Source organism: Mytilus edulis, chromosome 6 (assembly GCF_963676685.1).
Source record: "Mytilus edulis chromosome 6, xbMytEdul2.2, whole genome shotgun sequence".
In the NCBI taxonomy this organism is placed as follows: domain Eukaryota; kingdom Metazoa; phylum Mollusca; class Bivalvia; order Mytilida; family Mytilidae; genus Mytilus; species Mytilus edulis.
In genome coordinates, this window is record NC_092349.1 from 77,534,469 (window position 1) to 77,550,844 (window position 16,376).

Genomic DNA, 16,376 nt, shown 5'->3' on the forward strand with positions numbered 1-16,376 from the left:
CAAATATCAATCGTTCTGTATTACGATACAAACCCAATGCATTCTAGTGATTTTTTTCTATGAAATTAAATGTATAAATAGAGATGGCACGCCCACCAAATGTTTTATATCATTAGGATAATCATTATAATTTATTTTCAGCAGACTTTTTTTTTATTTTAAGACTTATTTTATTGTACTTATAGCAATATACAACGTCGGGTCTTCGGTTTGTACATGTAGAAACAAGGTATGTGTTCAGAGAAAACTATTTTCCGTGCACGTTACAGAATAAGGCTCGCATATACCTTCCTGATTACATGAATTTCCGAGTCTGGTCAATATGCCTAACTTATGTCGATAAATTTACATTTTGGATCCGACGAGTTGAAATAGTTTTGTCTTATATACATTCATGTCATTTATAAATATTTGACATTAACATGATTAATATGCAGCATGTATAAACAAACAATCGATCTATTCTGTACCAAGTCAGAAATATGACAGTTGTTATCCATTCGTTTGATGTGTTTGAACTTTTGAATTTGCCATCTGATTTGGGACTTTCCTTTTTGAATTACCTCGGAGTTCAGTATTTTTGAGTTTTTACTTTTTTCTATGTACAAATATGTGTTTTTTGAAAATTGTGTGTTAGTTTCCCGCTCTTGTACCAATATAAATAAGACCATGTAAATTTTCGAAATAAATAAATAACATTCAAACTGTTACATAATCTTTCACCTAAATTATACACGTTCTTGAACATTTGACTATGGTATTAGTTACCTTAGTAAGTTCTTTGTTGATCGAACTAATAGAAAACATCACTGTATGCTATATTTCTATTTAGATTTAGTCTAGACGGTATGATGTTTATATCAGTACATGAAGTACTTTCGGTTAGCCGCGGTTCATAAGTTATGTGTATTTGTATATACTGATACAGTATTTTCTGCTGCATGGGTGATATATGAAAGTGGAGGATTAGTTGCTAAAACAATAGTCTAACCCAGGACCATTATAGTGTACCGTATATGTTTTTGCGTGTGGGTTCTTGTTGATATTGGCTGCTGTTAGTTTGCCTTATAAAGCTAACATCCGTATAATAAATAAAAATAATCCAACCTTATGTTCTAGGGATTTGAAACCTCCATTATTAAATTAAAATAACTAAAAGCCCATAAGATTCTACAAATCACATTAAAATTTTAAAAAATCTAAAATGTATGCATACTTACGAATTAAGCAGTGGAATACTATTTTTAAATGGAAAAGCACACGGCATATGACACGTGCAAAATAATGGTATTGCTAACAAAAGTCCATGCACACACGGGTTATTTAATTATCCTTTAATAGTGAATGTCTTGTTTGCGATGATGTTTAAGTCAGGGTGTTTATTTCCTATCCACAACGTCTATAGTTTATAATATATGTACTTCCATAAAGATACAAGATGCACAATTATAATAAATCTACATTGCTTATCTACAATTTATGTTCATAAAGAAGAATTCAATTTCTACCCACATGTACGTTGAACGTCCACCCGTATATAAATCCTAAATAGACATTCATTCTATAGATATGGATGCTCTTTATTTCATTCCGAGGATTGTTGCCTAACTTTTATGATTATTTATGAATTTACTATCAATAATCTTATTTACACAACAATCTTAATGTCTCTGTCTTGATTATATTTAGATGACCCACGTCACGTTAGTATTTTTGTCCGATTAAAACCGTTTTAAGCGTGATTTTTTAATCACTTTATTCAATTACTAACGAAAACTTCGCCATATCATTGCTCCACACTATTAGTTTTATGAAGTGCATTTAAAAACCTTAAATGTCAATTTGAATATAAGCTAATTTAGCAATTTAAAATTTTGTTTCATTTAGAATTTTAAAGGGCATATTTTTCTTAAGAAGACTTTTGATAACTCTCGAGAGACGACTTTTATCTTTCAATTGTGTTTACTTAGAAGTTCAATGATTATGCTAATCTTTTAGTATTTTTAAAAGATGGACAAGTTTAAGGTTCTTAGGTGCCTATCAAATTTCCTAAGAGTACATAATCTAACATAATATACCCTTCTTTTCTTAATTTGATCAATAATGGCCCATTTCTACGGAAGCCGGTACGTGTCATGGGAAATGTTTTATTTCGTAAACTAGTTACTAAGTCGTCAAAATATCTCCCATAGTATTTCCGTACATTTCCTTTTTGAGAAAGGTAAAAATAATGTTTTAACACATGGTAAAGTTAAGATGGAAAAAAATGTATAAAGCATTGACAATTCTCAGAACATAAACAACACTGAGTAAAAAAAGGGCATCATGTCCCGAAATTGGGTAGTACAATATTACTTAATTTAATGTCAATGTGCAGGCTTTTCGTACAATTGTACCCTTTGTCTATTTTCTTAGAACAATATCTTTTCAGATGATCTCTTACAAAAAAATTAATTGGTAAAATTAGGATTTTTGTATTAGATTTGGACAACTTAATACATTTCCCTCAAAAAGAGTTTGATGTTGGCCCATGACTATATATCCTATAAAAAGTGTAGGTGTATTTCATTTTGATTAATTGTTTTGGACATTAAACTTGCCAACCTACATGTAGGTCAGTAAGTACTATTTGATGCATTGTTTTATGGACATTTATTTCGTGTTATGAGGGGTTGCTACCTCATTGACGCTTATTTAATAGTACTGCTATTGGTTTCTATAAATATAACTTACTATTGCACTACCGTAACTATGAGTCAAATGCAGTTTCCAAAAAGTAATTTTTGCAAAGCCTGAATTTTACTTTTAACAACAATTCAGCATGTGGGTCTAGTACAAAGTTTTTACCGCGAGTTTATATATTTAAAAGAGCTTGCTCTCGGTCAGAGTATGAATGTAATATTTTTCGCTTGAAGTTAGACAATCACAATACTCATTATCTTTGCAAGTGCCAACTGAAAATAAATGAAGGCTGATATCCTCCGGCCTCACCCCCTTTTAATTTTACTAACCTATTATGGATCCGTAGGGGGTCAGTAGCGAACCATATAACTTATACTAATTGTTTGCGCTGATCAGTAAAATTTGAAAATATAAGCGAGCAAGGTTATTTCAGATACTTGAACGTCAAGTGCATGTGTTGACATTTTTATGATGCAGTTGATGTAATAATGTCAGTACAACTAAATAAAAATTCAACAGTTGAAAATGTTTTCTTTATTGACACCCACCAAAAGTTCTTCAGAACTGGTTAGTTCTCCAGTAGATCTGATAATAGATATTAAATATGCAAATCGACCATTAAACTTTCGAATAAGCATCTATACCATAGCTCTTTTAATGACTATGAATGATACTTCTCCGTGACGGATCAATGTTTTTCTTGAGAGAGGGACAATGAGAATTTTGAAATCTTAATTTTGTAATAAGTTTTATGTGGTTTTTGATGAAAAATTTGATCTCGTAAACGGACCTCAAGGGATTAAAATTACCAACATCGCAGTCTGCCAAGACAGCTTAAACTTTTTAATAAAATCTGTCACTTTATTGATAGGTTTTTGTATGTCATTATTTGTATATATTCCCTGTAATCATGTGACATACTGTAGATAGTAAAGATCAGTCATTCATACTTATATACTTTTACATGATTAGTCTTATTTGTTTCTGTTTAACATCTACATATGTCCAGAGCCGGACTTATTTCTACTTAATCACTGGAATAATTTCAATTAAAAAACCATGATATGATTTCACATATGAATACTCACAGAATCACATTTTTACATCAAAACTAGAAAATGTAAAAATTATTCAAAGCTGAAACCAAGGTTGAAATCGTTTGGTTCATCGAATAGGAGATTATAATTTACTGCTCTGTGTTATATACATACAAATTATTCATTAAATCAGGGGTAAATATATTTCAGTGATGATTCGCGATGGGGAGCAGTTAATATTCATGAATAGTTGCATGGACCATTTAACACATTCTGCCACTTTGGTATATTTAACACAGTTCTTAAGGTCTACGATATCATATATTAGGAGTCATCAAAAAAATCTCTTCAATTTTAAAATAAAAGTATGAAAATATATGGACTTTTACACTATCACTCTGTATCAACATCGTTTATCAATCATTGTTATATTAGTGTTATTACTGTCTTCATCATTATTGAGGTAAAGTAGGAGAAGGAACAAACGTTTGCCCTACATTGACTTTGAATAGAATTCTCAATAAATGTACTGTCATGGCCCGTCAGTTCATACATAAGATGATGTCGTTTGAAAACTACCTTATACATATATGATTGATGATATTTTGTGGAAACTGATGTTTTGTGTACCTTAATCGAAAGTCATACAAATCTAAGTGAACACCGTACAAACATCAATGTTAAATATTGTCAAAAGTCAAACGTATTTAGACAGAATACAAACAAAATGGGGTGAATGGAAAATATATATTAAAATATAGAGGGGTAAGCACATTCTGCTGCAGAAGAAACATCTGTCGTATTGACAATTTGTCAACAATCATGTCTTACGATTGAGTTAGTATAAAACCCGGCGAGATAGTTAAAAGTACACATTTTTATGGTATTTTATCACCGGATTCCGAATTTTAGGAAGCGGGACCTTAGGTTACTTGTTATAGAAGGAAAGTCGGAGACTTTTTTTTTTTTTATTTGTTTGCCATTCGTGATATTTAAACTATTTTACAAATATATATATGCTAGTTCAATCTATACTTCACATTAAAATGACATATTTTGATTGGCTAATACGAGGGTGTTAATTTACTCTATCGCATGGCTGAGCGGGTGACATGATCTTTTTCTAATGTTACCCTCTCCTCTATACCTAATACCCGTAACGTTTTTATGTAAGTGACGTCATAGAAAATACTTTAAAAATAAAATTAATCTGTAAAAGACAATAAGGATAAGACGTTCAGTATGTAATAAATTAAATAACACATAGCTCAGAGGGTGTTAGAGCAGATTGGTACCCCTTGAAAAAGCATTGTAAACCTTGGATTTGCCGCCGTTGACAAAAGGATTTAAAATCTACAATTTTAAAGCCCGTTATCCATTGGGTACAAACTCGAAGATTTTAATTTGGGCAGGTGGTGGTTCACTGTTGGGTATTTAACATTTGTGTTTATTAGTTTGATCGCAACCTCGCTTTGGTCTTTTCGAAATACGTCGGCAAGATTGCAGCAGACGAAAATTGGACGAGAAAATAATCTTCTTAAAAAAGTTGAAATAACACCTGAAATAGGTTTGATAAAGGGTTATAAGTTTATTTTGATATACGATAAAGACGGATTGATATCGATTTAATCCCGATGTCTTGAAATTTTAGTTAAAAACGACATTTAAAAACATACAAAAATTTAATGTGCAAATGAATGTCGAATTTAAGTAAACGGTCACAGCCAAAAATAAATCAAACCAAGATTGTGTTAGACATTATATTTTTATGCAATTTGAAAATGTGAAGGAATTTATAACTGTTATTGCCGTACTTTAGTGATATAAGGGGTTTTCAAATCAACCAAATATTTTCACAATGAAATTTTGAAATAGCTTATTGTCAGCATATAAATTGATGCAGTCGATAACTTAGTTCATCTAAATACAGGACAAAAATGAGCAAAAAGTTGAGTGTTTCGACTCTATTTATTGACAAACTTGTAATGACAAACTTCCGGTTAACGGTGAGCATAAAAACCGGAACCGGCTTTGATAAACTCGTATGTTTCGGATTTGCACAAATGGCAAAACAATCATTTTAGTAAGTAGTAATTGATTCTTAGTTTATATATCCTGAGAATAACACGAAAGAGCAAACTATAGGCATATAATCGGAGAGAGATTTGTGAAATACGTATGTTTTTGGATATTCACTTTTAATATTTTATATATACATGTATATATAAGGTAAAGCACATGTATTTGAATGAAGATAACACATACACTTAAAGTTTCAGATCATGTATAGGAGGTCCGGCAGAAAAAGGGTGCCGACAAGCAGGGCAAATAATGGAGGCGCAGCGGCTGCTGCAAAGAAGTCGAAACAGCAACAGGAAGAGGCGACTGCTAATATTGCAGATAGATTACCTAGAACAAGTGGAACACCACCTGTACAGCTCGGCTCAAAAACAGTGACAACTAATGTACTACCACACAGTCCAATAATGATCCCAGCAACACTGCCAGCAGAAACAATTTACCCTGCTCCAGGTAATACAACATTACACCAACCCCTAATTAACACAGGTTATGCCTTACCCATTGAAACGGTTAAGGCGTCAGATGACATAGCGCGAAACGTATCGCAAAATGTCAAACAAAAAGTAATAAATGGGGAATATGTAGATATGGGCAGTTTGTTAAATAATTCACAAAACATAACAGGAGTGAATCAAACACTTACATTTAATCAGGGACAGATTATATTACAACCTAAGCAACAGGATACAAGAATTAACACAATAGGTATATGGACGGATGCCTTTTTAATATATATCAGTATTTATTGTACTATACATACATCTCAGTTCCAAGAACTGTTGAAGTATATGCAAACTGTCAGGTTAGGGGCTAAACGCTATGCAGGTTTAGGATGGAAATTGTATGATGAACAGTTTAGACTACGTAGATCACAGGAGCCTGCTGGATCCTGGTCTGTCATAGACACTGAGCTATGGTTATTGTATATGCAACCAGCAGGTCCAATTAATGGGCCAGAGTTCAATATTGCACAAAAACCAACAAACAATTTTCTTAAATGCTATGCATATAATTATAATGGGACGTGCACCCAACCATATTGCACATACAAACATGCTTGTTTAAAATGCAGTGGGGTACATCCGGTTATATATTGCACTAATAGCAAAGTGACTAACTCTAATAATCCTCAGTCACCTGGGATTGTTCAGAGATTCAGATCAGCCCGGCCTCAAGCACCACAAAAAACAGCATCTAATTTTCAACCCTTTGCACCTAGGCAAATGCAAAATAACACAAGATTCCGTTCTCCTGGAGCATTTATGGGACAAAGGCAAAACCCCAGTCAAAATTAAATCTTTAAGAGAATTACTGTCAAATTATGAAAACAAAACTGATGCAGCAATGTTATTATTGGGATTTATAGAGGGGTTTAGATTAAACTATACTGGTCCAAGGATCTCGAGTTTTGCAAGCAATCTCATTTCGGCAGAAGTTCACAAAACTGAAACGAATTTAAAATTACAAAAAGAAGTGCATCTTGGTAGAATGTTGGGCCCCTTTTCAAAAATACCAATTTCAACTTTAAGAATATCTCCTATTGGGGTAGTTTCAAAAAATGACGGTGGATGGCGTCTTATAACTCACTTGTCATATCCTCTAAACTGGAGTGTGAATGATTTCATTGATCCAGAAATTTGTAAAGTAAAGTATTCTTCTTTTGATAAAGTGGTTGGGATGATCTCTGAATTAGGAAATAACGTGCTTTGCGCAAAAATGGACATTAGTCAGGCCTTTAGAATTTTATTGGTTCACCCAGCTGATTTTGACCTTCTGGGAATTTTCTTTGATGGGAAATATTATATTAATAAATGTCTGCCTGAAGGCTGTTCTATATCATGTGCCCTCTTTGAAAAATTTGCCACTTTTTTGCATAAAACAGTTGCATTGAAAGCTGGCATAGAGACTTTAGACCACTATTTGGATGACTTTTTCTTTGCTGGTGAAAGTTCAACGGATAATTGTACCATTTTGATGGACACTTTTAATGAAGTATGTAGGCAGCTAGGTGTTCCACTAGCAGAGAATAAAACAGTAGGTCCTACCACATGTATCACATTTTTAGGCCTTGAAATTGACACAGTACTTATGTTGGTTAGAATCCCCCCTGAAAAACTGGATAAACTTAAATTTATGCTTGATCAGGTCTTGTCGAAAAAGAAAATGGCACTGAAGGAACTTGAATCAATTACTGGTTTAATGGCATTTTGTTCAAGGGCTATTATATCAGCCCGTGCTTTTATTCGTCGTTTTTACGATTTGATAGCTTCAGTTAAGAATGGAAAGCCTTATTATACTGTCAGATTGAATTCAGAGGTCAAAGCAGATGCTAGAGTTTGGCTAAATTTTCTAGATCAATTCAATGGTCAGTGTTATTTTCCTGATAGATTTTGGTCGACTAATGAAAGTCTGGAATTATTCACTGATAGTGCAGGTAATGTTTTATTAGGTTGTGGAGCTTATTTTCAAGGTCACTGGGTACAATACCAGTGGCCAAGTAGTTGGGCTGATACTAGCATTTTATTGGATATAACATGTTTGGAGCTTATTCCCATCGTGCTGTCGTTCATGATATGGGGTCGTTCATTTAGAAATAAAAAGATTCTGTTGAGAATAGATAATCAGGCATTAGTAAGCATTGTGAACAAAAGAACATCAAAATCAAAGAGAGTTATGATATTGATAAGACAACTAGTTTTTCTCACTATGAACAATAACATACAATTTAGGGCACAACATATTGAGGGTGAGCATAATGCAATCGCAGATGCTCTTTCTCGATTTCAGGAACAACGTTTTATGGACTTGGTCCCGAATGCAGACAGTTCTCCAGCAGCAATCCCACAAGAATTCCTGTCGATGATTTCAGAACTGAAATGAATCATTTACTTATAAATTCATTAGCACCCAGTACACAGAAAGCATATTTGCATAGCATGGACATATTTGTTAAATTCAGAGAAAATCATGGTTTTTCTGATGTCTGGCCTATTCCGCTTGATGACTTGACATCATTCATTGTTTATATGTTTAGAAAGAAATTGTCCCACTCAACAGTATCTGGCTATATTTCAGGCTTAAGTTACTTTAATAAAATCAACAATTTAGAAGACAATACACAGAAATTTGTTGTCAGAAAATTGATTGAAGGAATAAAAAGGTTGGGGGGCCCAAATCAAAAGGACACTAGATTACCCATAACGAGAGATATATTGGAAAAATTATTGAGGTCACTGGCGGTGATTTGCAAAAACGGGTATGAGACAAAACTGTTTATGGCTTCATTTTCGCTAGCCTTTCATGGTTTTATGAGAGTAGGTGAAATAACAGTTGATTGTAAAAATAAGCAGATGCATACTGTAAAATTTGAAAATATAAAGCTTTGTGATGCAAGATTAGAGGTTTTATTGACGTCATCTAAAACTGATCAGTTTGGTTCTGGAACAACAATCGTTATTTCTAAGCAGAAAAACAAAAATGTATGTCCAGTACAAATAATGGCTAATTTTATTAAAGTTCGCCCACCTTATCTGGGACCTTTATTTTGTCATTTTGATGGATCCCCCCTTACAAGATACCAGTTTTCAGCATTATTAAAAAGGTCTCTGTCAGTAATTGGTATAGAAAACAATGGATTTAAGTCCCATTCCTTTAGAATTGGCATGGCAACTACATGTGCATTAGAAGGTATTTCTGATGAACAAATTAAAGAAATGGGACGTTGGAAGTCACAGGCCTTTTTGCGTTACATTAGGATTTAAATGCCTGAACATCATATATGTACATTTATTTGTGTAAATATGTTTCTATATTTGCTTATTTTGTAATGCAGTCTTGAGCTGACATTTAAATAATATTGTATTATGTAAATAAATGGTATGTCCTGCATCAATATAAGCAAGTAATAATTGCTTTCTAAGAATTGCAGGACATGCTACAGTTTGGATCGTTGGATCCTCGATTATTAAGCATGCCTTTGGGGAAGCCAGAGGAAGACCGGGAGGGGTAAACTTGGGGCTGCAGAGGATGGGAGTAAATATTTGGTGGCAGGGAAAATGTGGAGGTAAAGTGCTGGACATGAAACAACAAATAAGAACCATGTTAAAATATGAAGATCCGCCAACTATATTAGTTTTACATATTGGAGGCAATGATATAGGGGAAAAAAGTTCAAAAACTCTTTGTGAACTAATAAGGAAACAGTTCAGTTGGATGCGTCAACTGATGTTGGACACAGTTTTTGTCTGGTCTCAAATTATTCCGAGATCAAGTTGGCGTTACTCTGACAATATTAATGCCATGGAAAAATGTAGAATGAGGGTTAATACCTCTATAGCATCATTTTTAACCAAAACAGATGGTTGTTACCTCCGTTACCCTGATATAAAGGCTAATGAATTATTCTTAATGAAAGATGGAGTGCATTTGACGTCTTTGGGAAATAACATTTTTTTGAATACCCTCCAGGGAGGATTAGAAATGATCATCAGGAATCTTGGCATTAATTTAACCTTCCCCGACTGTAAATAGATACAACTGTTATGTTAACATTTTATATCTGACGTTTCAAGTAAGTTACTAGGAAGTAACTTGAAAGTTAATATATTAAATTGTATTTGGCACAGCTTCGCGCAGCTACACCCCCTCTTTTCAGTGGCGGTTGTCCAATCAGATCAAGTTGTTACCCTGATCTTATCGGACAATTTGGCACATTTCGCTGCGCTGGATTTAACATTCATATATTCAGTGAACAGTAATGATAGCCTCTGATTACCAGGGCTCATCAGTCAACTTCTCGTACCAGACATATTACTTAAATATATTTATATTAGTGGTTTGCCATAATTTGCGGTAGCCACATTATAATTTACATATATATTAAATACAGACATTGATAAATATATTTCAGAGCAAGATTGCCAATTTAAATACATATTATATATCATATATGTTATATTTTATTCAAGATAAAGCTGTGGCCAAATACTGCCAAAACCTTATTATCTATTTGTTATGTTTTGGGCCTCGAGGATAATGTTTTCTCGGGGTAATAATCTGCTCTATCACACTCTCAGCTATGTGTTATTTATATAACGAAAATCTTATAAAAAAATTGAGATGGAAACGGGGAATGTGTCAGAGAGACAACAACCCGACCAAAGAGCAGAAAACTGCCGAAGCTCACCAAGTGTTATAAGTTTGACCTCTTAGTCTATGGATACTAAAGCCATTGCCAAATGTGTAGAGAAGAACAAACAAGACATGATACTCGTCTATAGTTTTATCTTATATATTGGGAACATGGTGTTTTATGGCGGATCATTATTGAGTGTCAATACTGGGATAAATTTATCAAAAATATGTGAAAAAAGAAATACTATAGATAAAATATACTGGGCAGCTATGTTCTATAAAATGGAATGTCATTTATGTCGTGTTAAAAGTTTAAAATTATAAAGATAACTTTAAATAATATAGTAATCCAATGTTTACAATATGTGTAAATTGTTTTATTACTACTATAACGGGTGTGTGTATGTCTCTTAACGAGATTTACATCGAATCCTTAACATGATTGTACAATGAGCGGTTTAGACAAGCTTTTTCTATATTTAAAGAATATATTGTTCCATTAGATTGTGATAGGAATTTAATTTTTATGACATACTCTTGGTGGTGATTTATGGCACCTTTGATTCTTAACAACTATGTAAGCTAATGTTAAGTGTTCTTAACAACAATGTAGGCTAAGGTTAGGCGTACCATGTAAGAGGGTACCTGCGGAAGTGATTAAAAACTTTGACGTATCCACGATAGCATGTCATGTTGGTTTCTTTTTTTCTTATATTTTAAGCTTTCAACTAAGAGGATCTCATACTAGCTATGAAAATTATTTCACGAAACAACTATGTATTAAAACACAACATGTTGATAGTTAAAACAAAATACAGGTACCAAGCAAACAATAACCATAAGTCAAAGAAAAATACAGGTACCAAATATGTAAGCAAACAATAACCATAAATCAAAGAAAAATGAGAAGGACAAAACGACAAATAACCGTTCACAAAACATAAAAATAACATTAAGAAACCCGAATTATTGGTCTGATAAGTTTACTTGTGTGGGATGTATATAGGGAAAACGGTACTATTTATTCTGCCATAGGCGACAATGTTAACATTTTCTAAATTTACCACTTTTTAAGATAAAAACCTGGATAAAACAGTTATATGTTGTGTTAGTACTTTATTACTCTGTTTTAAAAATTAAAGCCAAATAGTATCATGACCAACTTCCAACGGAGCTTGTTTATGTTATCCATGCCCACCGTCATTTTGCACCAAATTTATGAAATTTTGCAAGTCTTTTCGAATAATTCTCTAGAAAATATTACAATAGCTTTTAAAATTTATATTGTAAATATACACACTGCAGTTATTCATAGACAAATAAAAAATATATTGTACCCTTACATCCAATCACAGCGCTCCTAATTTGACTTCCTTCACCTGCCTTAGGTACACAAAAGGCCAACCTAATGCTGGGAAAATTAAATACTACTGTTTTCCCTAAATACACAGCCACGTCTAATGATATTATGGACGTTAAACACATCGGATAGTTGGAGTGTTGTTTTTCAAGTTCTCGATCCACGTACAGAAAACATACTTATCGGATTTATTTATAGTTTATAGTCATCCTGAATATGATACAATGTGTCAACCAATCAACATCAATCAAGTTTGTTAGATGTCAACTGATGTCTGTTTCACATTTGGTCATATCGGCTCCTTTTATAGCTGACTATATGGTATGGATTATTCTCATTGTTGAAGGACATACATTAACATATTATTGCTTAAATCAGCTATATTTTAAGTCCATCAGATAGCCGTCTCATTTGTATCATAGCATATCTCCTTACTTTATATCATTAAACATTGACTTGACCATTAGAACCAAAATTCTGACCAGATTAGCTAATCTGTAATTAAATATTAAATATGCAATTGTATTATAAAACTATAAAACTTTGTTTATATTTACCTGGAAAGGTGGTAGACATTAAAGCAAATAATCACTTAATATTTTCAGGTACACGAGAAAGATTTAGCTGCATGATTGATCGTAATATGCAAGTTGTTTTGTCAGTTATTCTTATGCAGGACTTTATAACAGCTTAGTGTGATATGCTGTGAATCCAAAAATGTAATAAAAAAAGTTTTTGTTAGTCCGAGAAAAGATTTGATTTTTTAGTTCGATAAAAAAATGATTTAAAAAAACACAACTTTAGAACGGTTTCAAAATTATTAATGAAGCTGCTTGAAATACCTTCACGAAACTATGTTTAATATAAAATATAAACTGGATAAATGCAAATTGTCTAAACGTTATAATGTCTCCTTAAAATACATGATTGTTTTGAATAACCCTTTTTTTTTGTTGGTATTGTTGCTATTGGCGTACAGATTAATGAAATATGGAATTGGTATACACACAGAAAAAAATCAAATTATTTCCAGCGTAATTATAGACAGCACTGATTCTAGCAATTTTAATTTTCAAAGAAAACTAGAACACACCCGTGATATCGCGGGTCCGTGACTGAATTAAAGTATATAACTATGCGCAAGCCTTATTTTAGTATTATTTTTTATCTGATAAAGTCATGCCGATTATAAGATACACAGTTTTCTCTGCTTTCAAATCTTTCTGTTTGAACCTGTCGAACTTGAACTTATCAATTATTTGTAATATTAATTATTTGAATAACAAAAGGTCCTGGAATGGAGTATTTTTTAATCAACAGCATTGTCCTATGTTAGTTATAAATACCATTGAATTCTTTGATTCACTGTTTTATGTCATGCCCGCTAACAAATTGAAAACGGTTCCTATATGCACCTTATTTTTAGTCCAGATTTTTAGTATTCGTATTGTTATCTTAGAAAGTCTTACTGATTAAAATACTACAATAGGTAACAATTTAGTAGTGTCAACCCTGTGATTATGATCCGTGTATATAGCATAATCCTAAATACACCGTTTGGTGGTGCACCTGTTAGATGCGGAACGTACAGATAAGGTAATAGGTAACAGGTGAATATACTATTGGTATCGGTATCGGACTCGACCCGGAACTTCTTAATTATTGGCAATATTAATTACGTGGAAAACAAAAGGGCCTGGAGTGGTGTAATTTTTAATCTACACCTTTGTACTATATTAGTTATATATAAAGCTAAATTCTTTGATTCGTCGTTTTTACGTGATGACGGCTGACAAATTGGACCTCGTAATTTTAGTATTATAGATAGATTCTATTTTAGTGGTATTCCTGTCGATGTTCGTTCTTTTCGGGTGATACGGTTTCCACCAATAATTCTGCGACCTATTAAGCATTTTAGTTGGATCAGTCTTTGATGTCAAAAAAATTGTGAAATATTTGTATCAAAATTCTGCCCAGTAAAATGTACAATATTCTTTGTGGTGGTAAAATTGTCGAAAATGTTTTTTAAACATGACAATGGCTTTTAAACTTTGACCCTGTGCGTGAAACAAGCAAATAGAACATCTGTTCTCATCTCTTTTCAAAGCAAATGTATTGTTGCTATGTAAATATAATATTTTATAAGCTATACTTAAAAAAGGGGAAATACCAAAGGGGACATAAAAAACGCAGAATTTTACAGTACACAATATATAACAAATATTTCTTTTAAATGCTATATGTATATGCATGTTGTAGCTATTTCAAAAAGAAGAAAAAAGCATCGATAGCTACTAAATTGTTTAAATAGCTGATAGAACTAAGGTAGAGGAACGTATATTTTACCAATAGATCACAATCATGATAAAAAAAAATGTTCTAAATACCTATGTTTATACGGAATGCATTATAGAGCAACATCATTTCAATCATATCAATTTTTACCTAAGTCAGGCAAGGGAGCCATAGCTCTTTCTTAATCAAATTTTTTATCGATAATTTTATCAATCATTGATATTCAATATATATACGATATATTGACAATTTTCTTTCCTGATTTCTAGTATCATTATATTAACGGCATTGAACCTCACACACCACACCTACACGTACCAGTCCTAATTTGTATAAAATGGATTAGTGACCCAAGTTACCAAATATAAATGTTTGTTGTTTGCTCTTTAAATAATTAATGTTGACCATTCGGAAGTCCTAATATCATAATTCAATAAAAGGCTTAAATAGCCCGAACTATAAGCTTAACATTATGGGAACTTTTGATGCCTTCTTTCAATGCTTTTGTGGTTTAAAGGGCGTATATTGGTCTAATGGCAAATTAATAATGCATGATGGTAGTATGACAAATGAAAATGTAATGTCAACAGTTCCAAATAACTGGAGAAAGTTATTGAAAATATGATGCTTAGATGGTATTTGCAGTCCATAGTAATATTAGCACACACCTCTACTTCTTATAAATATGTTATACCAACAAAAGTCGCAATCTTTAACAAATTGCCGTCAATGGGGAAAAATACATACAACTTGTGTAAATCGTTGATACTTAAATTTACATTAAATATTTCGTAGTTCTACATTTGTTAATATACATTTTCGGCGAGGTTTTTTTTACAAGGAAACATTACTTTTTTTTTTTTTTTTTTTTTTTTTTTTTTTAAACTTTGATGATAAGTCTAGTTACATTGACACACACATGATAAACAGAAGCAGTACACACTACTAATGCAACATTTGAATGTTTTCAATTCAATTTCATTTTTTTTCATCGAATGACAACACACCACACTGTCCGGTGTATTCATTGAACGAAACTATCTCAATACATTTTAGATTCATTTTAAAAACAGCAAGACAATGAGCATCAGCTCAATAAAAAATCTATGAAATATTGAAGACTATACCCTAAGTTCAATTGATCGTTTCAAGGGATGCAATTCAAATAAGACAATGTAGTTTAACCAAGAGAAACGCTTTACTATTAAAATGTTAAATATCTTTGAACCAATTCATTTTCTGGGGCCTTTTTAAGCTCTTATTTTACCTCTTCGTGTGGCCCTTTTTAGCCGTTTTATTTGTAAAACCTGCATTAAGCGTCAGTTGATTGCTTATTGCTACTAGAGTGTTGCTTTTGAACATGTCCCATATCTTTGTTTTAGTACACATATGTTCCTGTAATATGTATTCAAAATATAAAGATTTCATACATTTTCCATTTAATATAAATATCTTTAAAAAATAAAAGATTTTAATTCTTTCAATTGTCCATCATTTTGCAACTTCTTTTCTTTTCCTTTTTTTTAATACCTATAGTATACAAGTGAGACATTAATCTTTTTCTAGTTATTAGTATCCTCAATTTTTACATATCAATAATTCCCAAAATTGATTATATCACGACATCTTAATATCTTTGTATGTCTACGAGGAGTATTCTTTACCCTCTTAACTTCTTGAATGTTATTTAACGGTATATACATGATATAATGACCCTTACTCTTTCAAGTTGTTTACTCATATTATCTAAGTAAATAACTCCAGTATTTTTGTCACATTTATTAAGG

The 16,376-nt window shown here is 32.3% G+C and overlaps 2 protein-coding genes across 16 annotated transcripts in view; one reads left to right on the forward strand and one right to left on the reverse strand.

Moving 5' to 3' along the window:
- The window catches only part of LOC139528479 (nitric oxide synthase, salivary gland-like), a 123,963-nt gene that overhangs the window by 69,497 nt on the left and 38,090 nt on the right, over positions 1-16,376 (reverse strand). The window contains exon 1 of one of the 11 annotated variants that reach the window (XM_071324475.1): positions 1,221-1,681. The exons of the other annotated variants lie outside the window; for them this stretch is intronic. The gene's annotated coding sequence lies outside the window, so the exon portion shown is untranslated. Of the gene's footprint in view, positions 1-1,220; positions 1,682-16,376 lie in introns of those variants that run through there. 11 annotated transcript variants of the gene reach the window in all.
- LOC139528478 (uncharacterized) lies at positions 5,061-10,801 on the forward strand. Of its 5 annotated transcripts, XM_071324468.1 has the most exons (3): positions 5,061-5,286; positions 5,993-6,251; positions 9,730-10,801. In XM_071324468.1, the coding sequence occupies exons 2-3, from the start codon at positions 6,002-6,004 to the stop codon at positions 10,329-10,331; spliced, it is 852 nt and encodes a 283-aa protein (XP_071180569.1). In that variant the 5' UTR covers positions 5,061-5,286; positions 5,993-6,001; the 3' UTR covers positions 10,332-10,801. The 5 variants fall into 3 exon arrangements, with proteins under 5 accessions (XP_071180569.1, XP_071180564.1, XP_071180566.1 ...); XM_071324463.1 differs by having other exon boundaries at positions 5,993-10,801; XM_071324464.1 differs by having other exon boundaries at positions 5,999-10,801.